Source organism: Ochlerotatus camptorhynchus, unplaced genomic scaffold (assembly GCF_037179485.1).
Source record: "Ochlerotatus camptorhynchus isolate MF236.1 unplaced genomic scaffold, CSIRO-AGI_Acam_v1.1 ptg000018l, whole genome shotgun sequence".
Classification (NCBI taxonomy): Eukaryota; Metazoa; Arthropoda; class Insecta; order Diptera; family Culicidae; genus Ochlerotatus; species Ochlerotatus camptorhynchus.
In genome coordinates this window covers 390149-407332 of record NW_027040510.1, presented here as the reverse complement: position 1 = coordinate 407332, position 17184 = coordinate 390149, and the positions used below count along the sequence as shown (strand labels likewise).

General features: G+C 44.7%; 1 protein-coding gene across 1 annotated transcript; it reads left to right on the top strand.

Moving 5' to 3' along the window:
• The first annotated feature begins 2090 nt into the window (after positions 1-2090).
• LOC135702758 (gustatory and pheromone receptor 33a-like) lies at positions 2091-3092 on the top strand. The gene is made up of 6 exons (XM_065223801.1): positions 2091-2176; positions 2242-2413; positions 2468-2647; positions 2713-2781; positions 2842-2928; positions 2994-3092. The coding sequence occupies exons 1-6, from the start codon at positions 2091-2093 to the stop codon at positions 3090-3092; spliced, it is 693 nt and encodes a 230-aa protein (XP_065079873.1).
• Positions 3093-17184: the final 14092 nt, after the last annotated feature.

The window sequence follows — 17184 nt, the reverse complement described above, 5'->3', positions numbered from 1 at the left end:
AACCGGTTTGTGACTAGTGAGCTACTAAAGGTCACACCTCCTCACTTTGCTACTGTCGGAAGGACAACATTGCCCAGGCTACATCACGGGGAGGTGTGAGGTAGGAACTTGTGTGGACCAGAGCTAGGTAAAACGTTCATCCCAGGTTGTCAACTCACCATTTGTAGCCCGTGTGTGTGTGTGCACAGTCGCGGTGACACGGTGTGCTGTATTCTTACCGCACTAAAACCTCCTTGGACGCCTTGCCCTCTTCCCCCGGAACCACTTGTCGTATTACTTCGGAGGGGGCCGTGCATTACGCACCTCACTTACCTCAGCTAATTGGCGCTCCAGTTCGCTGATCGTCTCTCCAATTTGTGAGCCATTTAGCTCCCAGCGTCGCGCTCTACTCGGTTAACCCCGGTGGTGGATTCAGCTTACTCCGACGGAGAGTTCTCCCGGCTTCGTCTTTCACTTCGCACTTGTGTGAGCACATTACTACTTTCTAGCTGGTCTTCTCGCCATTTTCGCTGCAGCACTGACAAGATCTGTGTTACTGCTCTGCTGACGGCTTTAAAGGTGCCCTCCTCTCGACACATTTCGTCGACGACATTCTCCACGCTAAGGGCGAGCATCTACTCTCGCACAGCATCAAATCTAGGACATTCGTAGACCACGTGCTCTGGTGATTCTTCCACAATCCCACACTTCGGGCGGAAGTGTGACGATGTGTGTCCGAACCGATGCAGGTACTTCCTGAAGCAGCCATGATCAGACAAGAACTGCGTCAAGTGAAAGATGACTTCTCTATGCTTCCCCTTCACCCAGCTCGAAAGAATACTTCAATCGTGTCGAAAATATGGTGAAATATTACTTACCAAAAAGGACAAAACTATCGTTAATAAAGTGCATGAACTGACATTAAGCTACTTTTACTGCATTTGTTTATTGTTGATGCCATAGAAATTATATGAGATTTTCGACATGGTTGAAGTGCATCCTCTTGGATGAAATATTAAAATTTATTTTTTCTGTGTATAACTTTTGCATGACTGGTTTTAGTTGTAAAAAAGCTTACTCAACAAAATGGCCTGAACTTGTGTTACTTTGGACCTTAACTGTGATCCTAAGAGATCAAGCTTACTCTGCCTCGCATCTTTAAATCTGCCTGTCATTCAGTGGGAGTAGACAACTACAAAGTTCGAAAACGGTGGCCTAAACCCTAAAGTTAATGCAATTAAAAGTAACGACAAGACAGATATGCTGAAGATGCGGTTGGAATGAGTAAAATTTGAAAGCACATCCTGATTAAAACGGGTGTCTATTCCATCAAATCAAATAATTAAGCAAACATAAAATCAGCCGCTAGTGTGCAACATCATCATTGTAAATATTTAAACATGTGATGCATGTCGAAACACTTTACAACGACCAGGATAACTGCTTCATGATTTATTAATTGTCCACATACTCATCGCATTCACGCCACAACGGAATCGGACGACTACGGGCATGTCAATTTTCAATTCCGCACAAACCGCTGCACCGTCCAGAGGCTTAAGTTCCGTCCTTCGTTCAACCGCACCCCTGTCACAATGTACTGGACCAGTAGTCCAGGCAGCAACGTAGGGAGCTCAGTACTTCCGTGCGAAATCGTCACCAAGTGCATGGGCATAACACCCATTTTGACCGGGAAAAGCTTAAAAACTTGGCAGAAGTCAATCAACCACGTTCACCTCCTGTTGACTTTCACGTTCCTGCTGAGAGCCATTTGCAACTGCTTACCGCGCGATTTGGTTTACGATTCTGGTTCGAAGGTTTTCAACGAAAGTGGTAACGTAATTGTCATACTGTTCTACACCCATCCGCTGGCTTGCGTGGCTTGCAGTCGATATGTGGCAGGAGAGATCCAACAAGTATTGAGAATGATTGACACAGTGGACTTTAAGCTCAAAACGTTCGGTGTTCAGATTGATCATGGCAAACAGAGGCGAATGGTTTGGAGGGTGATGTTTCTGACGAGTTCGGGATTTTTGGTGTCCATAATGTGGCTTCCACTGGACGAACGGATTTGGAAGCTGGAATACTGGTTTGAGTGCATATTTTTCACCATGAATTTTTCCGTCATCATTGCCTACGCAGTGACCTTGGTGATTTCAACATCAAATCGGTATAGGTTTTTAGATGAAGCTTTTAGGTATAACATTTTGTTTTATTGTCGTTGTCGTTGAAGCTTAAAGCGGGAAAATTGTTTCATTGCAGAATGTATTTTCCCATCAATTCATCATCCCCTGGATTTCTCACAACTGCGGGCTGTATGGAGACTGTCGTATGCAACGAAAAGGAACAAATGGTCGTGCTGAGGCAAATTAAAGTCCTGCACGACAAGCTCAATGACGTGGTTGAGCTCGTTAATTACTGCTTCTCTGTTCAGGTGAGCTTCATGGCACTGTAGTTGACATTGAATTGGATGTGACATTCCTTTCAGATAACATTCTGCGTCGGACTGTGCTTCGTCATTGGCGTGGTTTGCTCGTTTGGGTTGTTCAAGACGTTGATCTACTGGGACGAGCTGTACTTCATGGGCATTATGAATTTCATCTGGTACTTGTACTATTTGTTCTTTGTGCTGTTTTTCATTGCCGTTGGAAGTAAGATAACGCGTGAGGTAAATGTGGGAGGATTTGGTTCATTTGAGCGATTGATTGAACTATTTTGATGTTTTCATCGCAGGGCAAACACATTGGAGTTCTGGTTCACAAGGCCATCAACTGTTCCACCTCAAGTGCAGTGATTAACGAGGTAGTTCCCGGTTGGTTGTTTTCTGGTACAGTTTTTTTACAAGCGCTTTTCTATTCACAGTTAAGCATCTTCTCGCAGCAATTGCTGCATCGTAGTCCGGTAATTACCTGTGGTTTGTTCGTATACGATTGGACGTTGCTTTATACCGTACGAGTAGTTTTTACCTATCAACTTTTCAAGTTAACTTATGTAAATTTTCATATTTCTTACAGATGCTTGGTGCCACGGCAACCTATCTTATCATTCTGATCCAGTTCGATGTTTCGATTCAAAATCCAACGAACCTGAATGATACGGCGACTGGGACGTAAAATGGACACGTTTTGGTCTTAGCACAGTTTTCACGTAATATATCTTAATTCAATGTATCAGTGCGTCAACTGTTGTCTCTTATAAGCGGAGACTATAAATGTTTGATTCCATTAAAATCAAGAGAACGGTCTGAATAACTTCTCTGCGTATGTTTCAGACCTGATTAAACTGGTGCTGTAAAAAAATCGACGATCAGGTCCAATACCAAGGGTTACGTTCCTCAAACAGATATGTTTGCAGGATAAGGTATTCGGATCAACACGCAAAACTATATCCTACAATAAAATTGTAAAGTAATAATACAAGTGCAAATTGATTTATACCAATTAACAATTACGCATTGCAAAAATCACTAATTATTGTAAACATCATCAACAGAGAAAACGTATGCATCAAAATAAATGGGTCAGAAGGAAAGCAGCAAGTGCATATTCAAATATTGCAAATATTGGCTCAATCAAGCAATTGTGAACATATAATGAGAAAGTTACGAATGAGTTCTCATTTTTGCTCCGCAAATTTGTGAGCGGTGTTGAGAAGGTGTAAACAAAGGCAAGACAATCTGTCCGCATCGTGTTCTCTTACCACGAGGATCTATTTTCTTTTTGCTTAAGACGCATTTCGCGCCAAACCGTATTCGGAGCTGGCAGCGCCCTCTCGGATTTCAATGAAACTTTCTGGATGCTTGATTAAATAAGCCACTTTGCATATACAAAATTTATCTAGACTAGCATTTGAGAAGGGCCAAACTTTTTCGAACAAATATTATGGAAAAATGACAACTCCCACAAAAATGTGTCGAATCGATGACTTTTAGGAAATTGTCCAAATTAATTGAAAAAAATACTGAAAAAAATTCAATTCGAGACCTACCGTATGCGTGATAATGTTTGCACCATTAAGCAATGTCAAAATTAAAAAAAATCTCAAAAATTTCGTTTTCGAGTTTTTTTTTATTAATTCAAAAGGGAGATGTTTCTCAGAGTCTTAAACTATGTTAATCATCGATCGAATTTCCACTTGCTGCAATAACGGCCTCCACACGTTTCCGGAACGCACGGCAGGTTCTAATAATGTAGTCTGGATCCATTTCTCTTCAGGTACGGGTCAATGTTTGTCTGAGGCTTTCTGTACTCGGGTGGCGTTTAGAACAGGCTTAAGCCTTCATGACATGCCATATTGAGTAATCTAGCGGATTAAGATTGGGGCTGGATGGCGGCCACATATCCTTCGCCCAGAACGGAAGATGTTCCTGCAACCACTTCTGAGTGCGGTTCGAGGTGTGGCACGGAGCCCCATCTTGTTGAAATACAACATTTGGCTTCGGACCGTACTGTTCTTTGATCCACGGAAGAACATACTTACTTATAATCCCAATGTAGACCTCCGTGTTGACCTTGTCGCCTTCTGGAATGAACACCGGGTCCATTTTTTTTGCCATGGGAAGCCGCCAATCCAAACACCATAACGCTAGCAGGATGCTTGGTCAGATACACGTTCTTGTGCTCGTCGGCCACGTCTTTTACTGGAAGAGAACTAATATATCGGTCGGTTCTGGAATTTGATACGGGATCGAAGGTAAACATGCTCAATCTTCCTTTACGATTTTCCGTGCCGTAAAGTCACTGATTTCGTGTTCCTTCGCCATTTTCCTTATTGAACGCACTGGATTCACCCGAATCTTCCTTTTGATAGAAGCGATAACCCTCGGGACCCGAGCTGACCTCGGACGACCAGTGGCCAGCTTCGCGGATAGTTTTCTTTTCTTTTTTCGGTCTAAAACCCTTTTGACGGTCCACCGGGACACTCCCACGGCGATTGAAATGTCTTTTTGCGACATTTACGTATGGGATTAATCACGAATACGCTGCCACTTCACTATGGTGCAACTGTCAAACTAAGTAAATCATTTTCTTTTATACACAGCCTACTACGGTATGAGCTACAGGTTACGTGCATGCAAAGAAAACCAAGGCATTGTATGCCCAAGTGAAACGGGAACCTTTTTTATACGATGGTGCAAACATTATCACGCATACGCAAAAAAAAATGGCCATGTTTGATTTGGATAAAACGTTGTCTCAAGATAGGTAATTATGTTTACTACCAACCGTCCATACATCGCGATATGGGCACTTTTAAGGAACAAAATAATTTTCTTACAAAATTTTTCATGTCTGAACTGATTTTTTTTTAATTAACCATTTTCATACAAAGCTAAGCCAGTGAAGCTCAAAATCATCTCAGAATCCAATTGTAACCGCGGCGGGAGCACGAAGACCGATCGGAATGGAAAAAGAGAAAGAGAATAAGATGCGCACTGTTTAGAGATTTATTTTGACTGACTTGATACTGCTTTGCATATAGGTATACATATATGGGAATTCAGTCCAGAAGGGATTGATGAAAAGGCCTTTCCTACTCTCTATCGAGATCAATTTCTCTCCCTAGCTGATAGCAGAAGAAAGATTAATAATGACATTCTGATGGGAGTAAACGAGATCGATAGTGCTATCTTATACCTTATCTATATTAGTGCATGAGAGTTTGTTGAAATCGGAATAAATTCATTTTTAATCCTAGGGTTGCTCCAACATATGCCGGTCCCTGTTGAAAGGTTGCATCTTTCAACCGACTTAACTGCGACGAGTGATGCTGAGAGATGTTTCCTGATCGAATAATGGTGCTCTGGTTGTCACCACAACACGGTAAGACTCGCCGGTCTCACCATCGGTTCTGATTCTGCTACTTCTCCACACCGTAGATTAGGGACACCGGTGAACAAACCAGGTTGTGCTCGATTGTTCATGTTACTGGACAACAACTTCTTGATTATGGCGACGTTCTCGTAGCGATTCAATTGACGATCATGGGTTGCGTAGATCGTCTTGATGTCATCGGGGTTGGGCATACTCAATGGTTGACCATCGGAGTAACCATGTATGCGCCGCACATGCCGGAGTACAAACATTCCATTATTTTTTTGAAAATTCATTATAAAACAATACTTACAGGGTACTGAGTACTGCGATGGAAGAGCCTAGTGGTCATCTGGGTTGACACCGGGTACACCAGTTGTTGTTTGACGAACGGGAAGCACACAAATCCTTGCGATGCCGCGCCGATATTCTCCTTCTGCTGTCCGGACATCTACTACCCGGATATTGTTATCGTCTCCACGGTATATATTGCTGACTCTTCCGTATCTCCATTTCAGAGGTGGAAGATTATCGTCCTTCAGGAGAAGCATCGTTCCTAGGGTAATGTTGTCCCGTAATCGTACCTCCGAAAGGTCGGGTTCAGTAAAGCAAGTAAGTGGTCGATGGACGAGGAAGTGACCCGGCGTTAAAACTTCCAAGTCATTGGGGTCAGCCGTAGAGGAGTTAACGATCTTGAATTTAAGCAGGCTTTGATCCGAGTCAGCAGGGTGACGAATTCGTCCTGAGATAGGACGGAGTTTCCAACGGTTCGACGAAAGTGATGTTTGAAGGACTTCACCGAAGCTCCCCACAACCCGCCAAAGTTTGGGCTGCGTGGCGGAATGAATTTGAAAGTAATTCCGTCGTTTGCACAGCGGTTAACTATTTCACCCTGACGTTGTTGTGAACGAAACTGCGTGGCCAGCTCTTTCAGTTCCCTTGCTGCTCCTTTGAAATTTTTTGCGTTGTCACACTCTATAAGGTTCGGCTTGCCTCTTCGAGCGATGAACCGATGCAGTGTTGCTAGGAACGCTACAGTGGAGAGGTCGCAGACAAGCTCTACATGAACTGCCTTAGTGACAAGACACACGAATATGGCTACGAAGCACTTTGTTGGAGGAGCCCTGTTGCTTTTACGATACTGGAACGGTCCACAAAGATCTACCCCGGTGTTGAGGAAGGGCATTGTTGGAGTAACTCTTTCTGGAGGCAGATCTCCCATGAGCTGCTCGAGGCTACGAGGATTACGGCGAAAGCCGCTGATGCTGGCGTGCATTATGCTTCGTGCCAAGTTTCGAATGCGAATTGGCCAGAACTTTTCCCGGACACATACTACAAGCAGCTGAGGTCCGGCGTGTAAATTTTTCAGGTGATAATAGGTAACAATTGCCTTGGTAAGGGGATGTCGTGCTGGTAGTATTACAGGATGTTTTCAACCTCGGGTATAGTTGCGTATCTGAGACGGCCAAGGATTCTAAGGATTCCGACGACGAGAATTGGAGCAAGGTTTCGTAAGTCCGAATTGGGTGCAACCCCACTGTTTCTGGCTACTGCTGCGACGTCTTTAGCGAAAACTTCGAGTTGTGCCAACCAAACTAGGTTGTTGGTGGCTTTAGTAAGTTCCGAAGTACGTAAAAATCCATCAGTGTGATCATGGCGATTGCCGGGCTTACTGTTGTGACTAAAGTGACGTAAAAGAGCAACGATACGAACGATAGCCGAAAACGACGATCGAGTTAAACAAATTTCATTTGGTGAATGCACCTGCACCGGTAGTGAAACGGATCTCTTCCAGTAGTTCAGCCGGTAAGTCGAAAGATGTTTGTTGCGTAAGAGGAGGTTAAAACCGTGACGGTTGGCTCAGCCATGCCGGGCCTCTCCACCAGGATGATGTGTCTTGCAGATGTGTCGGATACATTCCACGGGAGATGATATCCGCCGGATTTTCGATACCAGGTACATGTGCCCAAATGCCGTTGATCGTGAGATGCTGCACTTCCGAAACTCTGTTGGCAATAAAAGTCTTCCATCGCGATGGAGTTGAACGGAGCCAGTGTAGGGTTATCATCGAGTCAGTCCAAAAGATGGTTTTTACCTTTAGCGCTGTGCTGGTTTGAAACTTCTGGTAGAGATGGCTCAATAGAAGTGCTGAAGAGAGTTCCAACCTAGGCAGACAAATACGTTTCTGCTTCTGCAAATTACCAAGAGGTGCTACTTTCGACTTGACAGCCAATAGATGTACGACAATCTTCCCGTCGGTCGAAACGGTTCTCAGATAGATGCAGGCCCCATAAGCCTTCTCAGAGTCACAGAAGCCGTGAACAACAGTGTTGCCAACGCCTCCAATTTCTTGGCGATTGCGATAACGACGTAGTTTCAGTCTCTGCACCATGTTCTCAGTGATTAGGCACAGTTGTGATGCAGGATCCAACAGTGCTCTGGCTCACTGGGTGTCTCCACCAGGACCGAAAACCTTGATGATTGCGGTTTGCAGCAGAACTGTAGCAGGAACGCTTCCGACTGCTACCAACAAGAGTGGTGGACACGAGGCTAGTGGTTTGGGCCGAGGTTGAAGGCAATTAGGATTCTGCAGAGGGCAAGAGCCGCGACTGTGGAGGTTGGTTCGATGGGTTGGATTGATCGCCCTGAGATGATTCTGATGTCTGCGAACTTATAGCAGATGCGGGTGGTTTCGAATGAGTGGACGAGCGATCTTGCGATGGTTGATGAAGCATGGTGTGGTGCTTCTGGTTGCACACTCTGCATGTGCCCGTAGAACAATTTCTGAGTAGGTGGGAGGAGGAGAAACAGTTGAGGCACAGATTTTTCTTCTTCACCTGTTCGAAACGTTGGGCTACTGACAACTTCTGGAATAAGTCGCACTTGAATGGTTAGTGAGGTTGTTTCATGCAAAAAGGGCAGGAACCGGGTGATGAGCTGGTATTGGTAATCGTGTGGACTGTATTTATTTTGAACTTCTGAGATCGAAACGAGTCCGATTTGACTGGATCGATTGAACGGGACTTCGACAGTGTCAGCGACTGGAGCACTGTAAGATGGGTACGTAGAAATGTGATGACATCTTTATATTTAGGAACATCTGTTGATTTATGATGGGTTTCCCACTGCTTCAGGGTCGACGCATCCAGACGACTACAAACCATGTGTGCCAGCTACACACTCCAGCCGTCGGTGGGAATGCCTATCTTGTCAACCATGCACAGGTTTCGCTCAAAGTCATCTACCAAGTGCATTAGAGATTCGTAGCACTCCCTTTTCATGGGCTCAATTGAAAACAGGGCATCAATGTATGATTTCACAATTATTTTTTTTTTTTATCAAATCGCTGTTCCAATAAGGTCCAGGCTACAATATGGTTTGCTGCAGTGTGCTCTACGGATTCTATTACTTTCCTATTATCTCTAGAAAGGGACGCAACGAGGTGCGACAATTTGTCGATTGGCGACAGTTAGGGATTTGAGTCTATGAGGGACTTAAAGGTATCACGGAAGGTTATTCATTCTGAAATGCATCCACTAAAGGTTGAAAGTTTGACTTCGGGGAGCTTGATGCGTGAATACGGGTGATCTATTGGAAGAGAGATCCGTTTCACTACCGGTGCAGGTGCATTCACCAAATGATTGCTCCAACACCAATGAAGCTCAATTTGCGATTCAATTTTGTCTAATCAGCATTTAAGTTCACTTTGATCAATCGAGAATTTCATATGAAAAGGGCTCATGATGTATTTCTCGCCAAATCGTATTCGGAATCGGCAGCACCCTCTCAGAGTTCAATAAAACTTTCTGGACATGTAGACCTTGTCAAAAAATATCATTCCCTTTTTCTGTTGTCTATTACTGAGGCAAAATCTGATAATATGTGAGAGAAAAAAGATAAGATTTTTCATGTAAGGCTTGTACTCGAAAAAAATGCACCATTTTTATCCGTGTGTAACTTTTTTATCCGTGGGTAAAAATTGATGAAAATCTGGGTATAACTAGTTTGGAATGAATTGTTTACATGTGCAAAGTTTCATAACAATCGGTTCAGTGGTTATTGAGATGTCATCGAAACAAGAAGAAAATCGCCGGAGAATTTTGCACGCCGTCATGGAAAATCCGACTGCGACCATGAGATGGATCGGAAGATAACTGGGAATCACCCATACAACTGTGTCTCGGAGTCCCAGACGACCGAGGCTGGAAGTGGAAGAAAATCGAAGACAGCTGACCCTGTGAAGGCCCGGAAGGTGTTGGATTATTTCAAGCGTAATCCGAACCTTTCGATTCGCGACGCGGCTCTGAAGGCAAAGTGTTCCGCCTGGTTCGTTCAGCAAACCATGAAACGAGCTGGGCTTCATGTATTCAAGGTCCGGAAGGCACCGAACCGGCGTGATCAACAAAACACGGCGGCCAAATCCCGCGCAAGGAAGCTGTATCGAGAGTGGTTAACGAAACCGATGTGTGTGGTTATGGATGACGAAATCTACATCAAGGCAGACGCAAAGCAGATACCGGGGCTGGAGTGCTACGTTGCCAAATCACGGATTGATGTTCCGGAAGACATAAGGAAGAAGAAAGTGGACAAATTCGCCAAAAAATACTTGCTCTGGCAGGCCATATGCCAATGCGGTAAACTGAGTAAACCGTACATCACAATGGGTACCATCAACAGCGAAATTTACCGCACCGAGTGCCTCCAGAAGCGTCTGTTGCCCTTCCTGCGGTCCCACGTTGGCGAGACATTATTTTGGCTGGACCTGGCATCATGCCATTACGCGCGATCGACGTTTGATTGGTACAGAGACAATAACGTTGTTTTTGTACCAAAAACCGCCAACCCCTCAAATTCACCAGAGATTCGTCCGGTGGAAAGATTTTGGGCCATAATGAAGGTCAAAGTTCGAAAATCGTCCAAGGTGCTTAAGAACGAGCTGGAGTTGAAAAAAGAATGGATGAAAGTGACCAAAAAGGTCGGCTCCACCATTGCACAAAATGTAATGAGGGGTCTTAAGGTGATACTCTAAGGAAGCCTTAGCGTGAAACTTCAAAGGCACAAATGTCAGCTTCCACAAAACATACAAATTTGAAATTGTTACTCTCTGTTTGTAGTAGCACAGCATAGTTTCACACTAAGGCTTCCTTAGAGTATCACCTTAAGGGAAAGGTGCGGGCTTTCAGCGATGGAAAGGAAATTGAATAAAGTAATTATGCCGAAACATAATCAATATGTATAAGTTCATTCCCTGAAAGTTTCAAGAAAATCCGACTTAAAATAAATTTTTGACGAACACTTTTGTCTGGTGCATTTTTTTTTTCGAGTACAGGCCTTACAACGTGGAAAACCGCAGTTTGGGCTGGCTTTTTTGAGTTTGATACCATCGCTATAACTTTAGCTCTGAAAGTGCATTCTATGGCCATTGGCTCTCTACATCCATAGGCGTGTAACCCTTTATTTGTGGTTCCAGTTATTTCAAGCATTGCCACCCCTGATTTGACTTCGCGTTTCAGTTGTACCCAATCTTTCCTACCGATCACATTTACGTCGGCACCTGAGTCTATTAGGAAGCGTATGGGAAAAGAGAATCCAATAGAGCAGTCAATCATGACATCTTCTAGGGAGAGTGCATTGACTTGCTAAAGGGAATAAGAGTGGGTATTACGATACATATGATAAACTTTTCTGTGTAACGAGTAAGTTATTATATTTTCTCTGATTTTAGACATAAAAATGTATTAATTTCGTGTAAGTTGATAATTTAGTACCTGCTTGTTATCTTCACTTGGGATTGCTGATGTTTCTGTGGATTCATCGTTTCGTCTGTTCTACATGAAATTAATATGTTTTCCTGGACAGACCGCCGCAAAATGGTCCCGTTTACCGCATCCGTTGCAATTACGGTTCAATGCCACACATTATCCGTTTTGGTGGTTGAATAAGAAGCAACGTGTACATCTCAGGCGGCATCCGACCGTACTTTACAGATCAACCGGGCGTGAAAAGCGACCGCTGATTCACCGTTTTCCTGCTTCATTCTAGGAAAAGCCTCGTGCTCTGCTGCCGTGTTCGTCATCGACTGTAGGTAGGTTTTGTTATTCGCACGCAACGAAGACTCGGTAGCAGTCCGGGCTTGTCAAGCTTGGGCGAAGCTTTGCGGCTTTCACAATTCCTTGCAGTTCGTCGCCCATGGAGAGGAAGAGTAATTGAGTCCTCTTAATTGAAATATTAACGTTCCCGATCGAAGCACCTATCTCGAAGTTTTCTGAGTAACGATTCCATTCCTCCCACATTTTATTGGCGGCTATGCCACTTGGGAACGGTTTCATGTGGTCCCAGCGGATGCTGGAGGATGAACTTCCACCGACACTTGCTCAAGCGTTTAATTTGCTAGAGAGGTTCCAGCTGTTATCAGCATTTCCAGTCATCGTCGGTCCAGAATTTGACTGAAAAGGCTCAGGGCGTCATTTATACCCGCGAGAATCTTCTCCATACGGTCGATCCGTTCGGCGTTACTGGTGTGCTCCAGTGTGTCCTGGCTTACGTTTTCGGTGGGAATTGCTTCAAGGGTAGATGGGCTAACCAATGGCGATCTCGATAAGCAGATGTACCATCCGAGTTCGATTTTTTTTTTGTCATCGTATCGGAGTCACTAGCATCACTCTCTGAGATGTTACTGCTGTCACTACTAGAAATCATCTTAGAGTCGATTTGGTTATCGATTTGAACATCTTCCTCAACGCAGCCGGTTGGTTCGTCAACCACTCGAACATACCTGCCAACATACATTCGTCATTTTATTTTCGTTTTAAGAACCTTGTATTATTCTGTAATGACAAGCGCAAACATTCAAATTAGCGTGAGTGTTTCGCTAGAAAAGAAATTATACTATAACTTTGAGGTTGCTCTCAGTCATATTCCTAGGATCTGCTCTCGGGTCCACGCGATCATAAAATCCGCAGCACGATTTTTTTAATCCGCTCTATTATTGCACAATGTGTCCGATGCGCGATCGTGAGATCCGCTGCTAAGAACCTGTCATCATTTCATCAATGCGCGACCTTTCCGATCCGCTTTTCAAATGCCCGCTTCCCCAATGCGTGATCTATTCTGATCCGCTCATCTTGTGCACAATCTTAATAGATTTGCGTTTTATGCATAAAAAAAAACCCGAGGCGCAATTTTTTTAAATCCGCTCAATCTAACCTCACTCTATTTTTTTATTTATTCTTTTTTTTGTGTGACGTTGAAAATGTTGGAAGATCCCTTTCCGGCTTCTAATCGAGGTTCTGATTTTTGCGTTGCAGCAAAGGTTGGCTGTTGCAACTACTGGCAGGATCGTCATTGTGGATAACTGACCATCAGCCGGAAAGGAATCTGCCCGATATCGCCGAACGTCTTACCTCCACGGTGGTTGATGATTGAGAGAGGAAAATGCAGTGTCCAGTTCGTTGTCCTCACAACGCTCATCATGGCTTGCTACGAGTCCCTGCGATAGTGCTGAATGTTCAGCACACTGCACAGAGAAGCATTGGGCGCTCTTTGCACCCACACAGTTGTTGAGAGTGGAATTGCTCGTAGAGCTCCGCTATCGCCCTTGATGCTCCCAGGAAGTTCTTTGCGTTATCGCATTCGATCACTGCTGGTCTGCCACGACGGGCTACAAATCGCTTCAGTGCAGTGATGAAAGCGTTAGTCGAGAGGTCAGCTACAAGCTCAACATGTACCGCTTTTATTGCAAGGCATTCGAATATTGCAACGTAACACTTGACTGAGCTGAGCCGATTTTCTCAAAGCGTGTCGATAGAAGAGCGGGCCACATAAATTGACACCAGTGTTGAGAAATGGAAAAGCTGGAGTAACGCGTTCGGCAGGCAGGTCTCCCATGATCTGCTCGGTTACAGTGGGCTTGCAACGGAAGCTCTTCAGACAATCGTGCAATACTTTCCGCGCCAGGTTGCGTACTATAAGCAGCTGCGGTCCAGCATGTAACAGCTTCTGATGGTATGAGGCCAAGATGAGCTCAGTTATTGGTTGATGCGTGGCGAAGATCATCGGATGCTTCCGGTCTTCTGAAACAGGCGCGTTTCGAAGCCGGCCACCGATGCGCAGGATCCCGTTTACAATGAATGGATGCAAAAATTTTAGCTTTGAATTTGGTTTGACATGTTCACTAGTACGAAGTGATTGGAGGTCTTCTTGGAACGATTCGGATTGTTCTATACGGACGAGAGTTTGGGTTGCTTGATGAAGTTCTGATGCTTCGATAAATCCTGTGGTTCGATTCTGCCAGTTCGCACGCTTATTGTTGTGGATAAATCTGTTTAATCTAGAGGTTTGCTGAAGCCAGGGAGGGCCGTGCCACCAGAGGTCAGTTTCAGTTGAGTAGGCAGCATTCCACGAGAAATAATATCTGCTGGGTTTTCTAATCCGGAAACGTGTCCCCAAACTCCATGCGTTGTTAGGTGCTGGATTTCGGAGACTCTATTGGCTACAAATGTCTTCCAGCGTGAAGCAATCGCTGCCAACCATTGTGCTAGGTTGAGTCGACCCGGAAGATGGATTTGAGGTTCAATTTCAGACTTTGTTTTACCTTCTGGAACAGGTGGCTCAGTAGCAATGCACAGAAGAGTTCAAGGCGTGGAAGAATAACTTTCTTCTGCTTCTTACTATTTCCCAGAGGAGCGACCTTTGACTTAAAAGTGAGGAGATGAACAGAGATTTTCCCCACTGGAGGATACTGCACGTAAATAAATGCAGGCTCCGTACGCACGTAAAGAATCGTCGCTGAAATTGTGTACTTCGAGAATGATAGGTTCGGAAATCGATATGACCCGCCGTGGAACAGTGATGGTTCGCCCCTGAACTGCAGCCAGCGATGTTGCAGTTCTTCTTCTAACAGTTCGTCCCAGGTCTTCTTACTTTCCCAGAGCTCTTGCATAGCGAGTACGATGACAGGGCCTACGAGTCCTAGGGGATCGTAGAAACGCGCAGAATAAGAGAGCGCGATACGTTTGGTGATTCCATTTCAGGTACGTGGAAACCGAATTTGTCGGAGGCCGATGTCCACTTGAGTCCAAGGGTTTTAACCGATGAAGTGGAATCTAAGTCAAGAACCCCGTAACGTGGGTAGATCACCTTTTCGTGGTACGCTACGGGATGTAAGATCTACCACCGATTCCTAGTCCAGACTACTTTAAACTAGGGAAACAGGATTTTTCAGTAATCCAAGGAACACATCTTAGTCCTTGTTACTTTTTATGCCTTGTTGATAGTGACAAGACTCGGCTTTGTCCACCGAGGATGATCTTGAAACAAGGAAAAAAATGAGTGGGTTGTCTTCATCTATGTGATTCCTAATCTTGAATTCGTTGTTCCCTAGTTTGAAGTGGTTAAGACTAGGGTTCTGATGCATGGTCATTATCGGTGTCTTTGTTTAATTTTATTGCTAAGGAATCCGATTTTTACTGACAAAGGGGTGCGCCTTTGGAGGGTGTTTCAACACTCCGAAGGGTGTAAATAGCGGGACCTTTCAATTAGAGCCGGATCCTTGTGATAAATGCAAGAATGACAACTGTAAAAAAATCGAATACTTCATCATTTCTCAATAGTGATGGAGTAATACGACATGCACTAAACTAATGACATGAAATATACTACAATAGATCAAATTACTGGTCGCAGTGGTGTTAGGTCCCGAACAGAGGAAAAAAAAGTCAAGATCGGAACGTCCGTCGCGGAGACTAAAACCGGCGGATTGCAACAACTCAAGGAGCTGTGTGCATCGAGTTTTTCCTTCGTCCACGTCGTCCACTCCACTAATCATATCATCCATGTATCCAAATCGTTGGCGAAGACTCGGATTGATCCACCAGGTTTGTCTTGCCACATAATTTGCTGTAGAAGTCGGTCACATTTGATGATACATTTTCTCAATGTCAGAGATAGTGGTATATTTTGGAAATCGGAAACGTAAGGTTTTCAGCCTAGGTTTTCTTGCACTACCGGACCCACCATCAATACATCACTTAGGGATAGTCCTGAGTCCGTGGCGCATGAAGCATCAAAGACAACCCGTAGTTTTGTGGTAAGACTATCTGGGCGAACTACGCAGTGGTGTGGAAGAAAGTATGTGAACGACGGACTTGATGACTCGTTGGGAACTTCCTCAATATGCCCAAGCTCGAGGTATTCTTCAATGAAAGCCGAATAAGCTGATTTGAGTGAAGGAGACGACGACTCAGCAACAAAAGCCGACGTTTGGCTACATCGTAGGATTAGCCAAGTTGATGCAAAACCTCCAACTTCTTCGGCAATGTAACAACAAACCGACCATCCTCGTCCCTAGTGGTTGTTGCAGTGAAGTGAGCCTCACTGGTTGATTCTTCGACGGACATCGTGCTGGAAGACTCACACGATTCGATCTCCCAAAACTTCGCTAGCTGATTCTCCAAGGATTGTGTGCTGCAAACGTGAGCGACGCGTGCTGGATTAGATGGTTGACACAGACCAACTCTTCCGGAGACTACCCAGCATTGTTTTCTGCAACACTGGCTTCCCTGGTCCTAGTTTCACGAAACCGTCCGTGGAACCGGTTCGTGGAATTTTGGATCTGCAAGAACGATGTCGGACGGCAACTCCCAGTCGGAGACATCCACAGTGTTAGATGGAAGCTCGCTCGTAATTTCACTGAGGGTGTAGAACTTCAAATCTGCACTGAAATCCGTGCAGTATGACTGGAAACTGAGGAGGACAGAGTGATTTGCAACAGTCGTGGGACCTCCAATGCCCCCGATGATATCAATGGATGGAATCTTGCGATTGACTTGATGGAATATTGTGGATGATTGCAACCAAGGAGGTGGAGCAGTGGCTGGGCGACGGTGATGCGGCAGGAACAGAGACGAGCTGGCGAAGGAGGATGGTTTGAACCACTTGGCAGATTTCGAGAGTTCGGATTTTGGGATTGCGTTTGTTCGGAGCTGGGTGGACGTTGGATTTGTTTCGGAACTTGAGATTGATTTGGATAGCGATTGATTCCTTGTTGGTGAAGCATTGTGTGACGTTTTTGTCGACAATCTGATTTGATGATCAAGTTAGAGGCAGTTGATACAGACTTCTTTCTTACTAACTCGTGCCTTACAGATACGGACGAATAGCGAAATACATCGCATTTGAAAACAGAATGCGATGGCTGCTTACAAAACGGGCATGGTTTGGATGGTGAGCTAACTACATAATGGACGTTACTAACTTTAGGTTTCTGCACGCGGCTTGTCGGTGTTGGATCGGTGATACGTGATTTGGTTGGAGCTATTGATTGAAGAACCGTTGCGTGGCTCCACAGAAACTGAAGCAGGTCATTGTACTCCGGTACTTCCGTTGATTTGTG

Excerpts from the sequence above, each read along its gene's own strand:
- LOC135702758 (XM_065223801.1), top strand. The coding sequence starts at position 2,091 with ATGAATTTTTCCGTCATCATTGCCTACGCAGTGACCTTGGTGATTTCA. Across the intron at positions 2,648-2,712 it reads GAAGTAAGATAACGCGTGAG|GGCAAACACATTGGAGTTCT; the intron begins GTAAATGTGGGA and ends TTTTCATCGCAG. Across the intron at positions 2,782-2,841 it reads CAAGTGCAGTGATTAACGAG|TTAAGCATCTTCTCGCAGCA; the intron begins GTAGTTCCCGGT and ends TTCTATTCACAG.